The sequence below is a fragment of the Diuraphis noxia genome, unplaced genomic scaffold (assembly GCF_037042655.1).
Source record: "Diuraphis noxia isolate RWA-SAM2 unplaced genomic scaffold, SU_Dnox_SAM2 contig0002, whole genome shotgun sequence".
Classification (NCBI taxonomy): Eukaryota; Metazoa; Arthropoda; class Insecta; order Hemiptera; family Aphididae; genus Diuraphis; species Diuraphis noxia.
Window position 1 is genome coordinate 42,932,123 of NW_028301712.1, and position 22,470 is coordinate 42,954,592.

The 22,470-nt window shown below is 27.3% G+C and overlaps 1 protein-coding gene across 2 annotated transcripts in view; it reads left to right on the plus strand.

Moving 5' to 3' along the window:
• The first annotated feature begins 1,867 nt into the window (after positions 1-1,867).
• Positions 1,868-22,470, plus strand: part of LOC107169152 (early estrogen-induced gene 1 protein) — a 32,587-nt gene continuing 11,984 nt past the window's right edge. For both annotated transcript variants that reach the window (XM_015518804.2, XM_015518805.2), the window contains exons 1-2: positions 1,868-2,277; positions 2,663-2,815. In XM_015518804.2, the coding sequence (XP_015374290.1) occupies positions 2,670-2,815 (146 nt within the window). In that variant the 5' untranslated portion in view covers positions 1,868-2,277; positions 2,663-2,669. The remainder of the gene's footprint in view (positions 2,278-2,662; positions 2,816-22,470) is intronic.

Here is a 22,470-nt window from a genome sequence, read left to right on the forward strand (position 1 = left end):
TGGAAAACGCGAAAATTTACAAGTTGAAAAATCATAAAATTTTTTGTGTTTATAACTAAGGATTAAAAATACAACATTAAGTTTTCCTTAATGTAGCTATAGAGAAAACTCGAAGCATCATTATAGGAAAAATTTTAAGTGCGTTTGAATTTTAAATTTTTACGAAATAGCGTAACGATAACGATTTATCGTCAAACCAGGTACATGTGTATATCTATGATAATATATAAGGTATTATGAATTATGATAACTACATAGTAGGTACATGCAATGTTTTTGGAAAAATTGATTAACCATGCCTTATGCAAAATGCATCCTAATTGAAAAATAAAATATTTTTTTCAAAGTAGAATATATGACAATATTTAAATATAATATGTCCTTGACTGACAAATCATCTCCGTTCAGAATCGTTTTCGTATACAATCACAATGATACCTATCATTGCATTCAAATCTAACCTACCCTAGTCAGAGGTCCACCCCACCACCTAATGTACAGCAGAGCGACATCCACTTACTCGCCTTTTTTTATCTAAAATGTATGAGTTTATGCGATCACTTTTACGGAGTAAAAATTTCAAAAAATAAAGGATTTAGGTGTGACTGTGGTTTATACACTGTGACATATTATACTGACATGCACTGCGTGAGGTACCTATTATACCACAGAATATATGAATCATATATTCTGTGCCTATACAGTGAAATTGATAAGAGTCAGAAGACCAGAAGAGTAGTTTGTATACATAACTATAATATGTAATGAATGTCTGTATAGTGTCTGTACCCTGTCGTATAGATTAGGTATAGTATATACAGTGCTGTAGATGCAAAATATTTATTTATTTATTTTTTTTGGGTGGGTTTTAAAGTATAGGTAACTATTTTTTTTCTAGCACATTTTAAGATTTCAAATGCTGTTTGATAATTTCGTGGGGGTCTGAACACTAACCTCCCCCTCTTTGGCTACGGTCTTGACGCCTTGTAACCACACCTATGATTATTATGGACATATTAATACAATATATAGACTGGGCATCTCCAATACGTGTGTTTACCTACCCAGCTAGGGGTTGCCAAGTGCCAATATTGTCAGAAAGAGATATTTAAAATCTACGCATGTTATGATGGCCGATGCATGGGATATATACCCGGATCTTAAGTGTATCAGTGTATGTACATTTTTCTAAAATTGTTTTTATCCTTGATGTTAAACTTTTTTCCTTTTCCATGTGCTTAAATTGGGTGAATTAACCTGAAAAACAAACTTCTGAAGTCCAAACTTGACTTCGTAAGTATGATAAATTATATAAAACGTATCAATTTATATTATTTTCTAAGTCTCCTTCCCCCCAGATTTTAACCTCGTACACGCCTTTCTCTGGTTATACTATTGTACGTCCGACGTCCATGATCGTGTCTAAGATACATTGATATCATCTGCGATGTGTACCGGCCGTGACATGTACCGTCGTATACCATAAGTCCATACTCATAAGCGTGCGCACGGGGGAGGCAGGGGAGGCGGCTGCCTCCCCTGCGAGATTTTCCTCTACACCAAAATATAATATTATACCTACCAATTGGGGAAAATCGGGTGGGGGGATTGGAGTCTGGACCTCTTTAGCTAAGGTATTGCCTCCCCTGCCAAGAATACCTACGCACGCTTATGTCCATACTACACCCTATGTCCCTATTATACTGCCTAAGCCCTAAACGTTATGCTTGGCAATTTGGCATCGCACCAAAATAATATTATAATACAAGCAACGTGGGCGGAACTCGGCGGGTAGATGGCGTTAGCGCGCGCAATGAAAAACATATGATCAGTGGCGGCGGCGGTGTCTCTGTCTGTCTCAGTCGTTGCCATCCGTCCGAAATTGTTATTTGTTGTCAAGTGTTATTGTTTTGCCCCGACGGCGACGTCGACTTTCCCAGTTTCCCATAGGGATCTAAATAGCAATACAATATAATATATATAATATTTGTGTATATTTAATATTTATTAATATATGTGTATACATACGTTGTACGTAATATGTATCGGTGATATGTGAGTGTGTATTTGTGTTAAAATCGTACGTCGTCGATCGTTGGGTAAACATCTAACATTTTTTAATTTTTACAATAGTTTACCTTCTGTTTTATGTCCTCTAAGAGTCATTTTGTAAAAATTGATCGAGTGCAATGTGTTTATTTTTCTTTTGTCAAGAAGTCTCCAGAATATGAATTCAATACAGCTTAACTAGTAGATGATCCACTGACGCTCTTGCAGGTATTTTACTTATAACTTACTTATATGGTCTCTTATATGGTCTCACAGACTTGTTATCGTTTTCAGTATTGTCAGTTTTAATTTTTTGCTTTTCGTTGTTTGTGTGTTGCATATTATAGTTGTACACAGTTGTACGTAAGTCGTACACACTAAAACGTGCATAGATATGTACAGACATTTGTCAATAATATAATTAATGGTTGTAATATGCATTTTGATTTCCCCTCTCATTGTCGCTAAATTTTAGTTAACATTATTTTATTATTAAAAAGTCAAGTTTAGGTTTTAGTTTGATTGATTTGTATAACAGTTGTGATATATTTCATATGTAATGTTCGATTGTTTGAATTGTATTGGTTTTACTAACATTATTACGCATGTACAGGGTCAAAATGTCATTCATGGTGAAGAAGAAAAGATACAAGTTTACTGTTAATCTTTGCCTTGAAGATTTAACAGCCGTCCCATTTGTCAATGCTGTATTGTTTGCTAAAGTTCGGTTACTGGATGGTGGGAATTTCAGTGATACTTCATCCAGGTAAAGTTTTTTTTTGGTAGATTTTATATTTTTTGATTTGTAATATAATATGAATAAACATGTGGATACTCATACGATTATAGTATAGGTAAATATGAATGTTAATAATGTTATAAATATGTTAATAATATTTATAATATTAGAAAGTTTTAATCATTAGAATAATTTTTTTATTTCTAATATTTGTGACAAAGTTTAATCAAGGTTTAAAAACTATTAAGACATTTTTATTAATTGACATTGTTTCTTTTATTTGTGTATTAGTTGGTATATCTACATTATAAGCTTTAAGTCATCAAATTAATACTATAAATTTAATGTTGCGCTAAAAACTTAAAATTTCATCAGTATTGAATTAATTCAAGTTCTCAATTCATAATTAAAAAACTAATATTTGTTTTATAAGTATGTATAATGTATATTATTCATATTAACAATGAGCTTATAGTAATTTTTTGATTTTGTATAACATTTTGTTTGTATATTCCCATAATATTTATTTTGGTTAAGTATTATTTTCTGAGATTTTCACTTTCTATATTTATATGATTTAAGCTATAATTAAACTTAGAAACTTATGATTTAAATAAATTTGTGATAAGTTCATGTACCTTCAAATGTTGTGTATCATGTGAAAAATATACTTTTACATCTAAATGCTGATACCACCAATAGACATTTATTATAATGTTATTCAGTAGTTGCCGCTTATTGGATTCAAATAAGCTGAGTCTTGTTTAATATATATATTAAACTTATATTAATACATAGAAAAAATTGTCTATTGGGGTCAATGAATATTTTTTAAGAGGATATTTCCAAATTTTTTGTCAATTTTTCTGATTTGATTGCATATTTCTTAATGATTACAGGGATTAATACTATTTCTTATAATTTCTATTATATATTTTTCTTAATCATTACAAAAAGTATTATAGGTTTTTTTTAAATAATTTGAAGTTATAAAAAATAACAATGAAAAAAAAATTCTTTTTATTGTTATCATTGAAAATATTTTTGAAATACATGCATAAATGAATAATAGTACTTAATGATGAATTTTTGTGGCAAAATTTAATATTTTTTACTACATTTAATGACCTTTTACTTCATTGACTCATTCAGTTAATGGAGTTCCTTTTGATGACTTGGTTTTAATACTAGTCCAACAAAAAGCAGTTACTACTACTGCATATTTATTCACCTCTATATTTATCATTGGTTTAATTCGGCATAATATTTGTCAAAGACTTGTCTTTGAATAAATGATTACTCTAACAAAAGTACACAATAACAACTGTAGTTATTACATAAGCATTTAATTTATTAACACTATGCCTTTAAGCTTTAAGTTATCATAGCTTATAAAAACTGTATATTTCCCGGTACCTATATGTATTTATCTTTGCTAGCATACTTATACTTATTTTGTTTGGAAAAATAAAAAGTTGAAAATAAGTTAGGTGATAAAATATAACCTTTCATAATTTCAAAAGGCAAAGCAACTCAACTTAAAATATTGACTTAATGGTGAATAATGATTGGGAATATTATTTTATTTAAATAATAATAATAATAATATAATGTTTTAAGTATAATAGTAATACGTAATATGCAATGTAATATTATGTCAACAGATGCTAATCATCTTAGAATTCAAAATGTTGCTTGTAAAAAAGATACATTGGTATAAATATATAGGTATCTATTAATTTAAAATTCATTAATATTTAGCATATTTGCCATATATTGTTTGCATTGTCTTCATTTTAAATTCTCATATTGTTTACTTTTTAGCTAAACATAATATCACATTATGTAGGTACTAGGTATAAGTATAATTTATATCATATTATGTATATTATAATATTATTTAAAATGGCTATCTGTTAAAGTCTGCAAATGATGTGGTTTTTGTATAATGATGCATTATGATATCTTTAATTTAAATAGGTACAAGTACCTAATTGAAGAAATATATTTTGGTTCATTCTTGGATAAAAGTTGTTTGTTTTTGTTGGATATTTAACATCATAATATTTGAAAAATGTATATTCAAGGTTATGCAAAAAAATATTTTGTGTTAACTATTAATAAATAACCAATTTAAAAAAAAAAATATGTCAGCTCATATCAATCAATAACATGTACAAAGTTGATTTTATTCATATTTCTGATTATGTTTCAAATGAATATATTGTATTACCTAGACATTTTTTTATTATTAATTCTATTTCAGACTTTTAAAATGAATTGCAGAATTTTATACTTCAGATGGTAGATTGGTTAAAATAATCATATCAATATTTCTAGCACTAAGAAAACAATATTCTGATTAAAGAACAGTTAAAATTTTATGTTTAATTTAATTTCTTTCTTTTACATTAATATAATATTATATAGTTTATAGTTTTTCCTATACATAGGGAGCTTATTTAAAAAATCAAAATATGCTCTCCAATAACTGGCTTTAATATTAATAGATAAGTGGGGATTTCAGCCATTTCAGGGCTCAAAAAAAGATCCATAAAAAGGAAATTAAAAAAACTTTCATTGGTTACCCAAACATTTGTTTTTCCAAGAATTTTAATAAAATATGAGTTATATTACTTATAGGTAGTAAATTATCCACATACTTAGTATTTTTTAACATACATTTTTAAAAATTCTGTTAGCTGATATATAAATTAAATATATAATAAACTTTGTTTTGTTTTGCTTTTAATGTGTATATTATAATAGAATGAGTCTTAAGGTGCATACATTTTTTTTGTAGCTTCTGAGATCACACAAATGTTATTAGATTTTCTTATAAAATCAAGCGCTCATACTAGATCTTCTTTGTATTAATGTATATATTATAAAGAATATTTTCTTATAATTATAAACGCGCGTTATGTTCTGACAAAAAAGATTTTTAAATTTTTTTGGTAGTCATACTGTTAGTTACCCTGTAAGTTTCTTTACTGTTTAAAAATTAAATACATTTTTTGTTGATATAATTGTTTGAGAAACTATAAATTAATTAGGTTATGAAAATAGTCCATTTTTACTTTTTATCATAGACATATTATTTATTTTATTAAATGTTAAGATGTCTGATAAAAGTTATTTTTAGTTGCTTAATGTATATTTTATTTATTTCAATAAATAAATACATAAATATTAGGTACATCATAGTATATCTGACCCACACTGAATTACATTATTACATCAATATGAGCATTATAAAAATTATTTTATATGTTACATTATCTTTTATATTTTATATCATATTATTATAGTATATGATGAACATTTTTTATAGTTATGTTAGTTTTCTTTTTCCGCTTACATTGGGGTGGGGGATTGTGTCAGCACTATTTCCATCATGCATCATTGTTTTTGTCATTTCATCTTTATTAATGAAATAATGACTAATGATTATTTATTTGTATCATATACAATGTGCAATCTACTCATATAAGTATCAAACACAGGTATATTGAATATTAAGTTGAAATGAATTTTGTAATGGTATTAATATCTATTAATAGCCAGTATGAATTAGATAAATATTATGTACCATTCTGTATAGTTTCAAACCTGTGATAATTAATAACTTATTAATAATAAGTGATAAATTTTTACTATTATTTAGTTCAACATCTGGAATTGTAAACTTATTAATCTTAGGTTAAGTACTACCCCTGGGCCCTGGTCCCCTGGTACTACTGTTCATACTCAAAATAGTCTCTATACATTATAGAAATTTATTATTTTGAAAGGATAAAATCAAGAAATAAATAAATTTAACATTGAATACATTAGTATTTTATTAATGAAAAATAAACATTATCATTTACCTACATTTTTATTAAGGTCGTGTTTATATAAGACTTAACTATAGGTCAGTGACTTGACTATTGGAGGGGATATGTTGTGTGTGAATGTAAGATAAATCACCCCCCTAGATCATTTTTCCTATATAATTCATTATTGTTACTTCAAAACATACATAAAAAATTTTTAACGACACAATCATTATTATGTGAACACTAGTTTTACTCATTAGAGATTGACCAGAATGTAAATCAATGGAGTTAAAAATGTGTCAAAAAAATGTTATTAAATAATTTGAATTTTAAGAGGCATTGATGAATGACGCCCTTTTAATCAACAACAAGAATTTATATCCGAATATAAAATTTGTTATAAAAATATTATATAGGTAAATAGGTATATTTTCTGTATCAACAGCTGTACTGGAACGTTCATTTTCGAGTTTAAAGTGGATTACTTATAGAATAGTATCTGAGTAGTTATAAATAATGCTTGAGGTTGTGGGGATTATTTGTTATTATTTATTTTATTGTTATTATTTATTATTTGTTATTATTTATTATTTATTATTATTATGGGGACGTGTTACTTGTGTGTGTTGTCTCAGAATACTCATATATTCTATAAGATGTACAAATAATTTATAATCTTTTAGTACTCATAACTTGCCTTTAAATTAAAATATGATAAAAAGCCTATATACATACTAGATAACAAACTTACCATTAAATTTTATAAGAGATCAATTCACTCTAAATTGTAAACTAACTGAGCTAAATGGGATCTGCTTAACGTAAAATTTTCTATGTTACGCACTTGTAAGACGGAGACAAGAGATCGTGTCCTCTTAATGTTTAATCAATTTAATTGTTTACAAAAAATTATTTTTTTTATATATAAGGCAAGGTGCTTGGACTTAATTAGCTGCTTTATATATAAATTGATATATTTTGTTGTAATGCTGATGCAATTATTGATAAACTAGACAAATAACTAGGTAGTGTACAAATAAAAGTAACCGAAAAAAAGTGGGTACATAAATGAGCATTAGATGTCATTGTAATGAATGTGTGGAATTTGAATTTTATGATATAAAATCATAGTATACCCAAAATGATTCTTTGCGAAGGTGTTCTGTCAATTAAAAATATTATTAGGTATAGGTATGTCTTATGATATTGTGATTAAAGTAATTTATCTACAATTTAGTTGATAGTTATTTTACTATTTAGCACGAATTCAGCATTAGTACTATAGTAGGTTAAATATATACATTCTTGCCCGAGAAATTGCATTTAAAAATGTCACTGTGTATATATACGAGTAAAATAATATATATATCTTAAAATTTTGAAGTACCCAAAAATAATATTTTTAAATTACAACAAAATAACTAAAATCGTTATTTGTAATTTTCTCGAGATATTAACTTAAAATAACTATAAAAAACCGTGCTTATATAGATTTAAATTTTTTGGTTACAGAATGAACAGAAATTTTCAATTTGATAAGTTTTGTTAAAATTTGAGTTAAAATGATTATAACAAAAAGTTTTGCCTATGCATTTTTAGTATATTGTAACAATGCGTGAGGAGTATTGTATTAAATTTTGAAGATTTTTGACCCAATGAATACGATTTTTATATGTCAATTGAAAATGTCCGTAAATAGCTCAAAACAAGTAAAAATATTTTCAAGTATAAAATGAATATATAGTGTAAATTTTAGTTAATTGTTTTTTAATAACAACAAAACTTCAATGAAAAATCGACTGATGTTGTATAACTTTAAACACTCATAAAAATTAAATTTTATCTTCTGTTTAACAAGCATTTAAGGAATCTTGCATTCAATTTTCAATCCTTAAATATAAAAAGAAGTTTTTTTTATGAATTTCTAATAGATATTATAGGTAGTAAAAGACTTTCGGGGTATACTTTTTATCCAAAACTAATGAAGTAATAACTCTTGAAATTTTTTTATAAATTTTTAATTATATATTAAAATATATTAAAAACATATGGTTTATTGCTGTTGTTGACGAATATAAAAATATCCCCCCCCTTCAAAAAAAAAAAAAAAATAATTATAAAGGTGCTAGTTACGCTACTACTATAAGAACTAACATTGACATTATATTATTATTATTATTATTATATTATAATATAATATTATTTATGTTATAAAATATTATATTGAATGCATTTTTAAATAATTATATTTAGAATAAAAATCTTAGCGAAAACATTCACCTGATGATTAATTTTCCTTGATTATATAGATTAAATTTGAATTTTATATTCCATAAATAGTTAATAATATTATTATATAATTCTATTTTTCTTTAATCCTTCACTGGTTAAAATATTCTTTCATATGTAATAAATATTATTAGAATTTACTATCATTATAATATGTATAATTCATTAGGTACTTCAGTGATAATAATAATTCCATACGTTTTTAATTTGTATGAACACATACAACAACCATTAGTGACGGGAAATTAGTTGCTACGTAAAATGTCTAAACAAAGAATGTGCGGTAAATGTTTTTGAACATCACTGAGCTCCATTTATGTGTCTGTGGGTATGGAAATAATTTCAAAAGTGCGTTAAATTAAGTCGTTAAGCAGCTAACAATAATGTATATTACGCACTAGTTACATATAGATATAAGGCATATATACAAGCTAACAAGTACTATGGGACAATTAACGGTCTGTCTAAATGCGTTTTTTATAACAGTACTAAATGATTTATTTTGTCCTCTTCAAATTGTTATATTGTGTGTTTGACGTAAATGGTAAAACAATACATGATGATATAAATAATATAATAATATAGATTTTAATATTAATTATTTTCAATTACCAATTGGTGGGAGTATCGAATCAAAATTTTGTTTTCTAACAAATACAAATAATAAGAAAATAATATAATAAATAAAAAGTGCTTTTCTTATTCATTGTAATTCATCGACTATCGTTGATAATTATAATTTATATTGAATACGTAGGTAGGTATAATCCAATTTCTGTAATGTTTTTGTTGAACTGATGCTTCGGTAGTAGGTTTTCATTTGAACTATACTGTAGTATGTACGTATATAAGTAATATATATTGAGTTTGTCTGTCAGTCTAAAAACAACAAATATATCAGGTGTATTTTTTTTATCATATTGATTTCCCGAAAAGAAATTGTCTTTCTTATGAAAAACTTTATTTAATTAATTAAATATATATTACTGTCATGATTTATATCACAAATAAAGAATAATACATTTTGTATTATGTGTATTTTTTTTTTTTTAATTTGTTAGAAGCTATGCGTGCAATCTAGATCCATTGGACGCATTATTGGTGTAAAGTTTGTTTATTATAAATTATAACACCTGCTATACAATAGTTACCCGAGTACCTTTATTGCTTTATACTATATACGTGTGATATTAATTTCATCTTGATAACAATGGACGTCGTTACCGTCCAAACATTTTTATTATTATGTTGGTATACAATATTATATCTGATATAATTTAAAGATCTCGAGATCATATTATGGAACATTGGCTATAATGTATTTTAGTTTTATTTTTGTCGGTAAATTATATATGTATTAGTGTACTTCTGTTTAAAATGTATATTCGCATGCGAACCGGTAGTATTTTTTTTTGCATGACAGCTGTGTTTAAATTAAAAAAACGTATAAATGGGGATTAATGGCGTTTAATTTTTACGCGAGTAATGGTCTTCGTGCCTTACTGTCGATCCGATTCAAATTTACTCGCGGAGGAAACGCGCAATTTAAATATACCCGCGCAATACAGCTGCATGATATTCGCACACAATGTCTAAAATCTAGGCCACACGATAGTCATGGATCATAATTATTACAAACGAATATAGAGAGTAAAAAAAAACGACCATTACCATCACCACCTCCTCATATTCGTAATTCAATTGTACATAGCCGACCAACATTCCGATGCTCTATAGTCTATATACAAAGGTATAATATTATAAGCAATTATATGTGATCGCAAGATTAATATACAATATTATAATACTTAGGACGAATTTAACGACAATTTATAATAATTTTAATCAATTTCTTTCCTCTTCGTTGTCTATATAGTGTAAAAAATGTTTTTGTGGCTATTGCACAGCAAAATACTGCTGCAGCTGAATTGTTTTACAGCCACAGTCGTCGCAAAATATTTTTTACGTAATTCATACGAGTGCGGCGGGATAGGATGAGTTGTGGAGCAGCAGGAGAACGGTGACGTGGTAACCTATTATGCTATTATATGAGTGCTGGTTCCGTCAATATTTTCTATACCAATAATAAATAACATGACATTTATATCTTTGTATTATACTCAGCAACAGACCAACGTGCTTTATTTTGAAACTAATGTATATTATATTTCGTAAAATCTATAGGAAGTGTTAATTTTCTAACCGTATTTATAGGTATAGGTAGTATATAATACGTTTATATGATGGTGTTAAAACGGTTTTAAATTCTTAAATTACATAGTACGAGCGTTTTAACTTTTAAAACGGTTTATATTTTTTAAACAGTTTTAACGCCATCATATAAACTTAGTAATAGTACCTAATATATTTATACACTTCGCACGCGCGTTATTCAAGTAGGTAGTTGATGTTTTAATTTTTGTTGTTACCATAGACCTTAGTATAAGGTCTATGGTTGTTACGATTAAAAATGTATGTTGTTACTATAGTTACTATACAGGTTGTCCCATTTTTTCATTTAATAATACATTTATTAAAATTTTTAAATATACTTTTTTTTTTATTAGATATTAGAATATTTACAATCTGTAATATTTGTACATACAATAAGTAAATTTGATAAATAATAAATAACATAACGTGAGTGACGTAAGGAGGGAAGCCCTTCAGTGTGGATACCCTCTAATTTGGGAAATATTCTTAGAAACTGGATTTTAAAATTCTTGAAATTTTATGTATTATTTGAGCAATGCACTGCAGGACATAAGTCTTGTGAGGATAAAAATGTCTTATTTTTCGATTCCTTTTTTACTGTACATTTTTTAGTGAGTGATCTTTTCATTAATTTTGATCTACCTACCTACTTAATTCAAAGTTTTAATGAGTAGTTTTTCAGTTATTAATTATTCTAAGGATAATAGTCCTTAAAATTAGTTTTACATGTGTTAAGGAATTAATATTAATTGCTAACATTTTCAAATGACCATAACGTGTATAGTAGCCAGTAGTAACCATATTTTTTTCAAATCCATTATCGTCAGTACACAATGTTAAGTAACTCAAAAACTACTCGTCGTATTTCGATTTTAGTTCTTCAAAATTGTTAGAAAAATCATCCTCTAAACAATTTACAGTTGAAAAGGAGGCTTCTCATTTGAAAAATAGAAGTTCGTATCTCCATGTCCATATGCAATATGGTACTTCTTAAGTAGTAAACAAATTTCAAGAATTTTAAAATATGGACTTTATAAGTTGGTATATTTAAAAATTTCAAAAATCAGATTTTAAATAAAGGATATCACTAAGCATGCTAATATTATGTATAAAGTCGTTTTTAGCTATATTTTTAAAATTTTTTAGGAAGAATGTTTGTTTAATCAGAAATACTTGCAAAATTGAATTTTTTTTAATATAAACAAAAAGCTTTTAAAACTTCAGCGTTATACTAAAAATACTTATTTCTATGGCAGCGTATTATAGATCTATCGCACCAATTTCCCGTTATTTTTAATGCATTTTTATTTAAAAAAACCAAATACTTCTTTATCTAATCCGATATAAGTCTCACAACTAAATCGTGTAAATTGTATACAGAGCGATATAAAACGAATACAGTATTTTCAAACAGCTTCATTGTCAAAACAATTAATTAAAAATAATAAACGCCGTTGAATTGCTAAATGACTCCTTTCATGTAAGAGAGGGAGGGTTTTGGGTGAAATAGAATATCGGTTGGATAGTGAGGGTTGCTCGTAGTTGAACAATTTAAGACACAATGAGAGATAAAGTAAATTAATAACAAATGTTTTTAGGTTTATATATTTTATAATAACTCCGATTTCTATTTGATTACATAGTAATTAATGCGCTGTATAATCTATAAATATTTATATGAAATTGTAACATAATATTTTATTGAACAATCAATACAAATTAAAACACTTAAGTATCTATTATTATATATGTACCTACACAATATGATAATATATATTACATAATTACTTAATCTTCTGTAAATTAATTAGTATATCTTAAATTGTTTTCTATTAATATTAATACTCACTGATATAATATATATATCTTTATATATACATCCACTGAATCCACGTAAATGGGTATGGTTTGGGTTTTCCTTTGATAGTTGGAGGGGTATGGATTTTTCCTATGGTCGTGATCTGAGAAGAAACTTTTGTAAAACATTGATTTGGATTGATACTGAGGTTTGGATGGATTTGAAGTTGGCAGATTTGAAAAGAACCGAATTTTTAACGATAGTGGGCATACCTGTTATTGTACATAAACCAATAGTTTGGACGGATTCGATACGCTTCCGGTGAGAGGGACAGATGAAAGGTGCCCAGGAGGGGCCAGCATAGGTAAGAACGGGGGAGATGTATAGTTTGAGTATCTTAAGTTTGGTTGTTAGTGGAATGGGACATTTACGGTTTGGTATGGGGTAGAGTAGTATACCGCGGGTGTGAGTGGCTTTTTTGATGATATTTTGGACGTGCTGACAGAAGTTTAGTTTGCGCCTAGGTATTTTGCTTGTATGGACCAGTTAACAGCGTGATTGTCAAGCAGAAGAGGTGGTACGTTAGTTGTGTTAGAGCGACCAAATATGATGCCTATAGTTTCGGTTGGATTTATTTTAGTACGCCATCGGCGGAACCAGGTGGTTGCTGGGTTGAGTTGGTGCTGTAATTGTATAGCCGTACGCCTGGGATTTTTGTTAGAGGTGAAGAACATAGTAGTAGTGAGAGGTAGGCTTTTGGAGTTATTGGTATGTCGTTGATGTAGGACAGATATAGAGTGGGGGATAGACAGGAGCCTTGAGGAACTCCTGCGAGGATATTTCTGGAGGATGAGAATGAATCTTCGATTTTGGTAGTGAAAGTGCGATCAGTAAGAAAGGATTTGATGATTTTAACGATTTCAGTCGGAATTTTGAGTTGAGAGAGCTTGCAAAGGAGACCTTGGTGCCAGACTCGATCAAAGGCTTTCTCAACATCAAGAAAGAAGGCTGTGGTGTTTAGGTTGTTGTTATTTTATAACAATTTATATATTATTTGAATTTACAAATTCTTTGGTTGTTAAAAATTTATAAAACGTGTAATTTTTATAGCTAAGGATTGAAAATTAAAAACAATATTCCATGTATGTAGTTACCTATATATGCTGCAAAAAATCTAAAAACTATGTACAAAGATATTTTTTTTATAGTTATTTTAAGTTCAAATTTGGATGTAATTACCTATTAAATAACCAAAAATAACAACTTTAGCTATTTTATTGTAATTTAAATATATTTTTCGTGGCTACTTTAAATTGTATATCTTTACTATGAGTGAGTGAGTTGTCTGCATAATAAATCTGATTTGACAATCAGTATAACATCCTAGCTGACAGACCGTCTCTGACTAGAATCGTTTTTTGTATAGGTACAATGATATTATATGTATATTATTGAATTCAAATTTAATACCATCCATTACAGTAACCCACTTGTAAACTATACTTTACAGCAGAACGACACCTGCTTTTTTATGTCTGTGTTTTACAAAATGTATATTCATACGGGAAAAACAATTTTTCTTTAATAATTTTAATTTATGTTGTAATTAATTTTCTCATACACGGCTTTATCATATATTATTATTTTGAATATAGGTACTCAGTTTAATTTTCAATATATTTAGATTTTAGACCGATTGTATTGGTACTATTCGTATCTGAATCATTCACACTATTCTACAGTAGGTCTTAAACTTGTCATGTATGATATATTTTGCAAAAATTAGTTTTATTTAACGATTTAAGAAAATACTTTTTCAAAGAATTTATAAAATATGATATATGAGTATATATATTATATATATATGATGGGTATACTATAATAAGTTCCTTAGGATTTTATTCTGATATTTGTTTAAAAACCGCTTTTATTCATAAACCTAGAATTGTTGATTTAAACCTGAATTTTCCTTTATATGGTGTTTTTCAATTGACTTATCTATTTTATTTTATCGTTTTTCGTTACTTTTTACTAGGTAATCACAATAAATACTATTTTAATTCATGTATTGATCTATATTTTTAGTATTTGACTCCATTGAGACTTGAGTTAACTATCATAAAATCGTTTTCTATGCATATACAGGGTGTCCCGCGAGGATTTACCCTTTGTAATATCTTACGAAATAATAGAGATATCAAAATTCTGGTTTTATAATAAGATTTATAGGGATATGAACTACAATATTACTTCATTTTAAAATTTATATTAATGTTTTTGTAAAAAACTTAAAGAAATATATTTTTTTATTTAATTATTTCTAAAAAAATTAAAGATGGCATTTTCTAGAGTTTATTTTTCTAAAAATATTGACGTTTCAAAATTTTATTTTCATTAATTTCCCGATTTTTAATATTTTTTCTAGTTTTGAAGAAATAAAATATGATTATAAATTTATAACCATTAGGAACACGGAAAATATTCGGCCGGCCGTATGGGAATGCGCGTGGCGCGGCGAGGCACATGTTTGATAACATTACGGTGTTAAATAATACGCAATTTTTATCGAAACTAAAAAAAATATAAAAAATCAGAAAATTAATGAAATTAAAATTTTGAAACGTCAATATTTTCAGAAAAATAAACTCAACAAAATGGCTATCTTTAATTTTTTTTTGAAATAATTAAATAAAAAAATATATTTTTTAACTTTTTTACCAAAACATTGAAATAAATTAAAATATGAAATAATTTTAGTTCTTATCCCTGTGAGTCTTATTACAAAACCAGAATTTCGATATCACCATTATTTCGGGAGATATCGCAATGGGTAAATCCTCACGGGATACCCTGTATAATTTTGTCATTACCATTAATTATTTTTGCACATATTTCATCGTCACAATATTTAAAGTAATGTTATATTCATGTATTTTGAAGTAATATTTAATACTTTTTATTTTTTGTCGATAATTTATATGCTCTTAATTAATAACATTAGCATTGCTTCTTAAATTATTATTTTCATAGGTATTTGAAGTGTTTAGCGGCCTCTTTAATAATAATTAATAAGTATTAGCTAACCGTTGTCAATCGGCTCTCAAGTAGACAAAAATATTTTTGGAATACTATAATAGTCCAATGCGTATACTTTCATGATCATATTATATCATATAGCAGTGGTAATATTATAATATAAATGTTGTAACGCGAATTGCTCGTATCATATAGTTGTGGTTTTATTTACTTACAAAAAAAGTGTTATGTCTGTGCATTATGCATACATTACGAAATATATTTTTATTTTTTTTCAGTTTTTAAATTTACATTTTTATAGCAATAAATTAGTATTTTTGTTCTGTTAAAAAAAAATTTATATATATATATATATATATATTAATAATTTACATAATATAATAAATGTTTCTCAACAACACCAACTGACCAACTGTTTTAACTTCCTATTCAAAAACATCAATAATGCCTTTACAATAAGAGTGTTCAGAGCTAAGTGAAGTCTAATGTTTACTTGTGATCTTATATATGATTAATTTTTTTGGCTCTGCATTGCAATTATCATTGTGTAGTCACTCATAAAGTCACACAGGTATTTTTTGTTGGCCACTCCCGATCTATTTAATTTATGTGTATGTATATGGCATAAATTAGGTACATCGCGTATATGCTATAGTGTCTAATTAGTACTTTTTATCCGTTCACTTAAGTAAGAATATAATTTATATATATATATATGTATTATGTATATACAGAGAGAAAGAGAGGGAGGGAGGAAGCCACTGAAGTATAGATACAAACCTAAATAATTAATAATTCATAGGTAGCTGGAATTATACGAGTAAAACTATTATGATATAGGTACTGTTTAGTCTGAATGTATATGTATCTACTATATAATATTTAAATTAAAGGTGATTAAATTGATGAAACGTTCGAAACTAGGAAATTGTATAGATACGCGTGTGCGTCACCGATTCCTAAAAAAAACTATAATATATAAGATAATTTTCATTTCAATTAGCATTATACTAAAGCTAAAATAATAATCGAACAACTATTTTTGTATATTATATTTCTAGAGTAAAAGAAAACATCGAAGGGTGTTGTTCATAAAACCTATGCTTTTCGTGTGAAAAATGTTAAATGTTAATTGTGTAAGCATGTACTTATAAGTATAATATTTGTGTTTTTAATTTTTAAGTAACCCACCAATATTATATAAATAAATGCTTCATAACGCTATTATGCTTTTATAACACGAATCGAATTTTTAAAGCAACATTACTCTGCAATTCTCATCGATAATGAATTCCTAATAATTATTGTTCTTGAACCAATTCTCGTTTGTATTTAAGATTTTAGGCACGTTAAGTGCATGTTTACGTTATAATACGAAAAAATTGGTGGAACAAATTTAATTCTTGCAGTGCCTAATATGTTCCATATATATATATATATATATATGATTAGATCATATTATTAATATACGTGCAAATAATATGTATGATACGTACGAAATAACTATTGCTTTTCGTTGTAATATACTATAGTCGTACCTACGTGTTGAAAATACAGTAGGTCATTAAATTATTTAATGTATAATCTCGTTTGAACTATTTGATAGTTTTTATGTTTATCTATAGTTTATAATATGTAATTATTTTCTCATCATTGTTGCAAGTTCAATTGACATTTAAAGCTTGAACACAATGTAATAGATATTTTTTATTAAATATCACTAATCATAAAAAAACATATTAATTGGACCAGAATGAATTTTAATATAATAATAGTTGAATTAATTTAAGGTTAGAACAAGATCGACATATTTAAATGTATTGCTTTTAACGGTAATAATTGATTTTTATATACTGGAGATTTGCAGAATCTATATGTATATACATAATGTATATGAATTTCCGCTCTTCAATTTCCATTCAATATAAGTCCAACGATTTTACTATGTATAGTCTATACTAAACAGATATTTTACATCGTTTTTGTGTTAAAGTATGTAGTTTATAACATAGATATATCAATAATATTTCATGTTTGCGCGCGTTGTGTGTGTAGGAAATAATACAAACGTGTTGGGAAACTAAGATCTTTTGTAGAACAATGATTTTTTTTTTTTTCATAAATATGGTTACATGATATCAGTTACGAAATAAACAAGACAATATATTATACAGGTATACCTATGTAGGTTTAATATGAGCTTTGTAACGATGATACTCATACATACAATTATCTACTATAACTTATAATTTATGTATAAGTACATCATGATGTATATATTGTTTTTTTTTTAAATATTTAGTCAAATCTGAACCTTGGATAGATAATATGCTGCTTTCACGCAGGCATTGGATAATCTAATCGTCTTAATCCTTTTACTCTAATGTTTTATTCAGATCGCACATCTGCAGTGGTAGTATATTATAGCATATATTATAGTTTAGCAGTTAGGTTCGAAACAATACCACGCTTAGCGCAGTAATCGTTTCAATTGTCCTTGACGATGGTGCGGTAGGTTGGTTTTGTTTTTATAATATATAGTAGTTATCAGACGAAAAAAAAATATTAATATAATATAATTTGTAAAAATGGCATTGACCACAATTCATAATTAGTTGTAGGATATTACTGTTTATTTCTATATTTACGATGTACTTGTTGGTTCTACAATATAATATTACTACTTTTATTGTGGTATTAATTTTCGTTTTTCTGGTACGACGTGTAACCTACACGCTTGTAACCTAACTAGAACGAATACATTTGTAACGCTTTGGAGGAAGGGGGAAATCCGTACAAATAATAATTCGATGTCGTCCAATGCGATATACCTATCTATACTATCCGAAGTGTTGGACATGAAACTATATATTTTTTTTTTTTGTTATTAAACGAAATACACCCTCGACGACATAGGCCATTGGATTACAAAATTTTAATTTCATTGGGTTGAGATTACATTATTGACAACTATATATTATTATTATTATTATATTGTTATTGTCATGGATAGTTCTAATAACCGACGTACAGTGGCGCACACAGGATTTTTTTTCGGGGGGGGGGGGGGTTGTTCTATTAATAATTTACTATAGTATAGTCCTATGCTAAAAAATGATAAAACGTTATATCAAAATAGTATGACCTATATTTGTACATCTAATATATTTTATGGTCTATATTATAATTTTTTAATTTATTATCAACAGAAGTTGAGGGTTGTTCATCATTTTTTTTACATTTTTTGTTAAAAAATGACATAATATTACCATGGGCAATTCTTTTCTTTTTTTCACTCATAATGTCAATAACTTAAACATGAAATAAATTTAATATTAATTGTAATACTAATAAAATTTCACATTCACACAATTCAAAAACACGTTATTGCTTATCAGTTATCCTTATTAGTTATCACACTATAATTGAGACCATGGTTGTAGGTGCCCGTACCCGGTAACAAAAAAAAGAGCGTCTAGACCATAGAAATACGTCATAGAAAAGAGAAGGGCGCTGCCACGGATAGTATATTAGTATCTATATCTGTGGCGCAGGCTGCCCACTAGCAAATTTTTTATCAAATAACTTGCTAACGGACAGCATCCCTTATCAGCACTAACAAAATCAAATTAAAATAATATGATATTATTTAAATCTTATAATATATTTGATAAGAAATAAGGACATAATAATTGATGAGAAATTTATTCGTGGGTTGTCTCCCTCTCCAGACGCTCGTAATGAAGGAAGACATTTCGGGGGGGGTTATAACCTCCTAACCCCCCCCCCCCCTGTGTGCGCCACTGCCGACGTAACCGTCGATGAGTGATTTTTTCCAAAATCTCGATCATAATGCTAGCTGTTGCTGCATTTTTGTTATACTGATTTTCTTTGTAAGGATTCATAGTTTGATTTGTATCCGTGTGTGTTCAATGTTGTTTAGTATATAAAATTTAGATTATAGGTTTATCCATTTATAACCAGATAATGTAGGTATTATTCATTAAATGTAAATATACCGTGGCAATAAAGATTTACACAACGGATGTCATTTACATATATGGCTATATTAATATATAATAATAAACACATAGGTATATATATATATATATATATATATATATACTATATATAATATAATATAATAATATGTTACTCTCTTTGCAACCTACGCATTTGTTCGTAACCGAAATCGTAAAATCATTTATTATTATGACAAGTTATATGCGTTGTATTATAACAACGGAGGCGATAACACGAACATTACGTGTTACGTCCGTAATATATTAGACACCAGCAGTATAATAAGTAATAATTTATATCATTAACGAAATCATTGATGGATAATTAATGATGATTATTTAACCATATATTAATTAAATTAATCTATACCGTTTAAAGAAAGTTCAACAGAAATTTTGAAGATCACTGTTATTGTTTTACTACACTCGTCTAAAACTCCCGTGGATATGGAAAACAAAATCTATGTTTTTTTTAATTAAACTATTTTTTTGCACAGAATTTTAGTGTGCGATCTCTTCATGTGTTTATTATTTTTCAATTTTTATCATTTACTAGCATTAGCTTTCAATAATGATCATCTCTTAAAACAGTTGTCAGGAAAATTATATATGCTAGTTGATTGTTTTTGAGTGGAACATTTGAAACATATCTCTAATTATTATTATGCGTACTTGCGTCGTCAGTTGGGTTTCCGTTCGATAACTTTTTGCCCCAATGAACACTGAACAAGTGAATCCTAATATTATAATATATATTCACTTTAATAGTTAATCTAATTAGTAATCACAGTAGTCGTTAAAATGAAAACTTATGTGTTTTGTTATTGTTTCGGTCCTCACAAATTTATATTGTTTTGCCTTGCAATTCATTTTAAATATTTATTGCAAAAAATTTGAATTAATGCTATTTCAAAACAAAATCCAGTAACCATTAACCAATATTATTAGTGTGTATTATTATGTCGTTTAAATTTATCGCAGATACGTTCCTACTGAATTTCTAAGTACTTATATATGCGATTTCGTAATATTATCGGTTGTATGCATCATTCGATGAATATATTCAATTTATTTCATTATTTTTTTTCATTAAAATATTTAAATCTACATAGTACATACTTATTATGTTATAATATTGCGTTATAATAATGGTTCATACAGTGTAAGAATGAGTTGTATTTTAAAATTGATGTATTGAAAAAAAACAACTGGAAACTGTCCAAATCGTCGAAATCCTTCCATAGTAGTTTTTTCTCGGCGAACGGTAGCCAATTTCTTTGGCGTTAAATTCCTTTCATCGTCTCCTCAACTAAAGTGTATTGCACGTATATAGGTACAACGTGTAAATATACTCGTACGCATGTGCTGCTTAAGAGCCAACAAATGAGAAACATGTGTCTATCCAGTACCCGTGTACATTTTTGCGGAATGTCTACCGGAAAGCTCATGGCAGTGTTTTGTCAAACACATTTTAAATGACTGATTTGGAAGAAAGAATCGTGTATTTATAGTAGATGTTATAGAATAGAATAAAAAGCACGCGTAATGCCGTGATATAGTAATGGACCTGCAGCTATAAAAAGAAAAATATCAGAAATATCAAAATATAATATAATAATAAAATAAGTATTTGTAAATAATTTAGAGTTAAACCCATTGTTGAGAGTTGTTAAGAGCCTTGTATTAAATTTTCAAGCTTTTCTACCCAACAAATAAATTTTTATCGATATAAATTTTAAAACAAACTAATAATGATCGCAAATTGCAAATACCTATGAATAGTTCAACTTAAGTCGAACATTTTTGAAAATTGCATGGTGGTCATTTGTTTTAATGTTACATCAAAAACCAAAATTGATTTTGTCGAAAACTGATTGTGCGTAAAGTTTCCCGTTTTTCCCTTAGTTTTTAGTTTGTTTTTCTCGATTATTTAGAAAAGTATTAAGATTTTTTTACTTTTGACCCCCCCCCCCCCCAAAAAAAAAGTACCAATTAGATTCACTTTCTGATCGAACGAGGTACTGAAGTCAAAAATCGAAGCACTTTTACTGCCCCAAAACGTGATGACAGACAAAAAAAAAAACACATCATGGTAAAATCAATACATTCCTCGCTCCGCTCAGAATCTAAAATAAGTATATTAGGTATATAATATATATGCATTTATTTTTCATAATTTATGAGTAGGTACGATGATATAATATTATTCATATATTTTTAAAGACATTCACATGTTTATACTTGTATTGAACCATATACATTTATATATTAGGTACATTGTATTTTTTTGGGAGAGTGTATAATAAAATAATCGATAATAACACATAAACAGATAAACATAATCTTTAAAAATAATTTAGAGATACGTTGGATAATTATTTATAAGTAAAATTGAAGAGTTGTAAAAAGCATAAACATTTCTAGTGATGACTACAAAGTCAATGATCCAGTCGCTTGCCAAACGTCTGTTTTAAAGTTTTCGCACTTGTACAAAGCAGTATA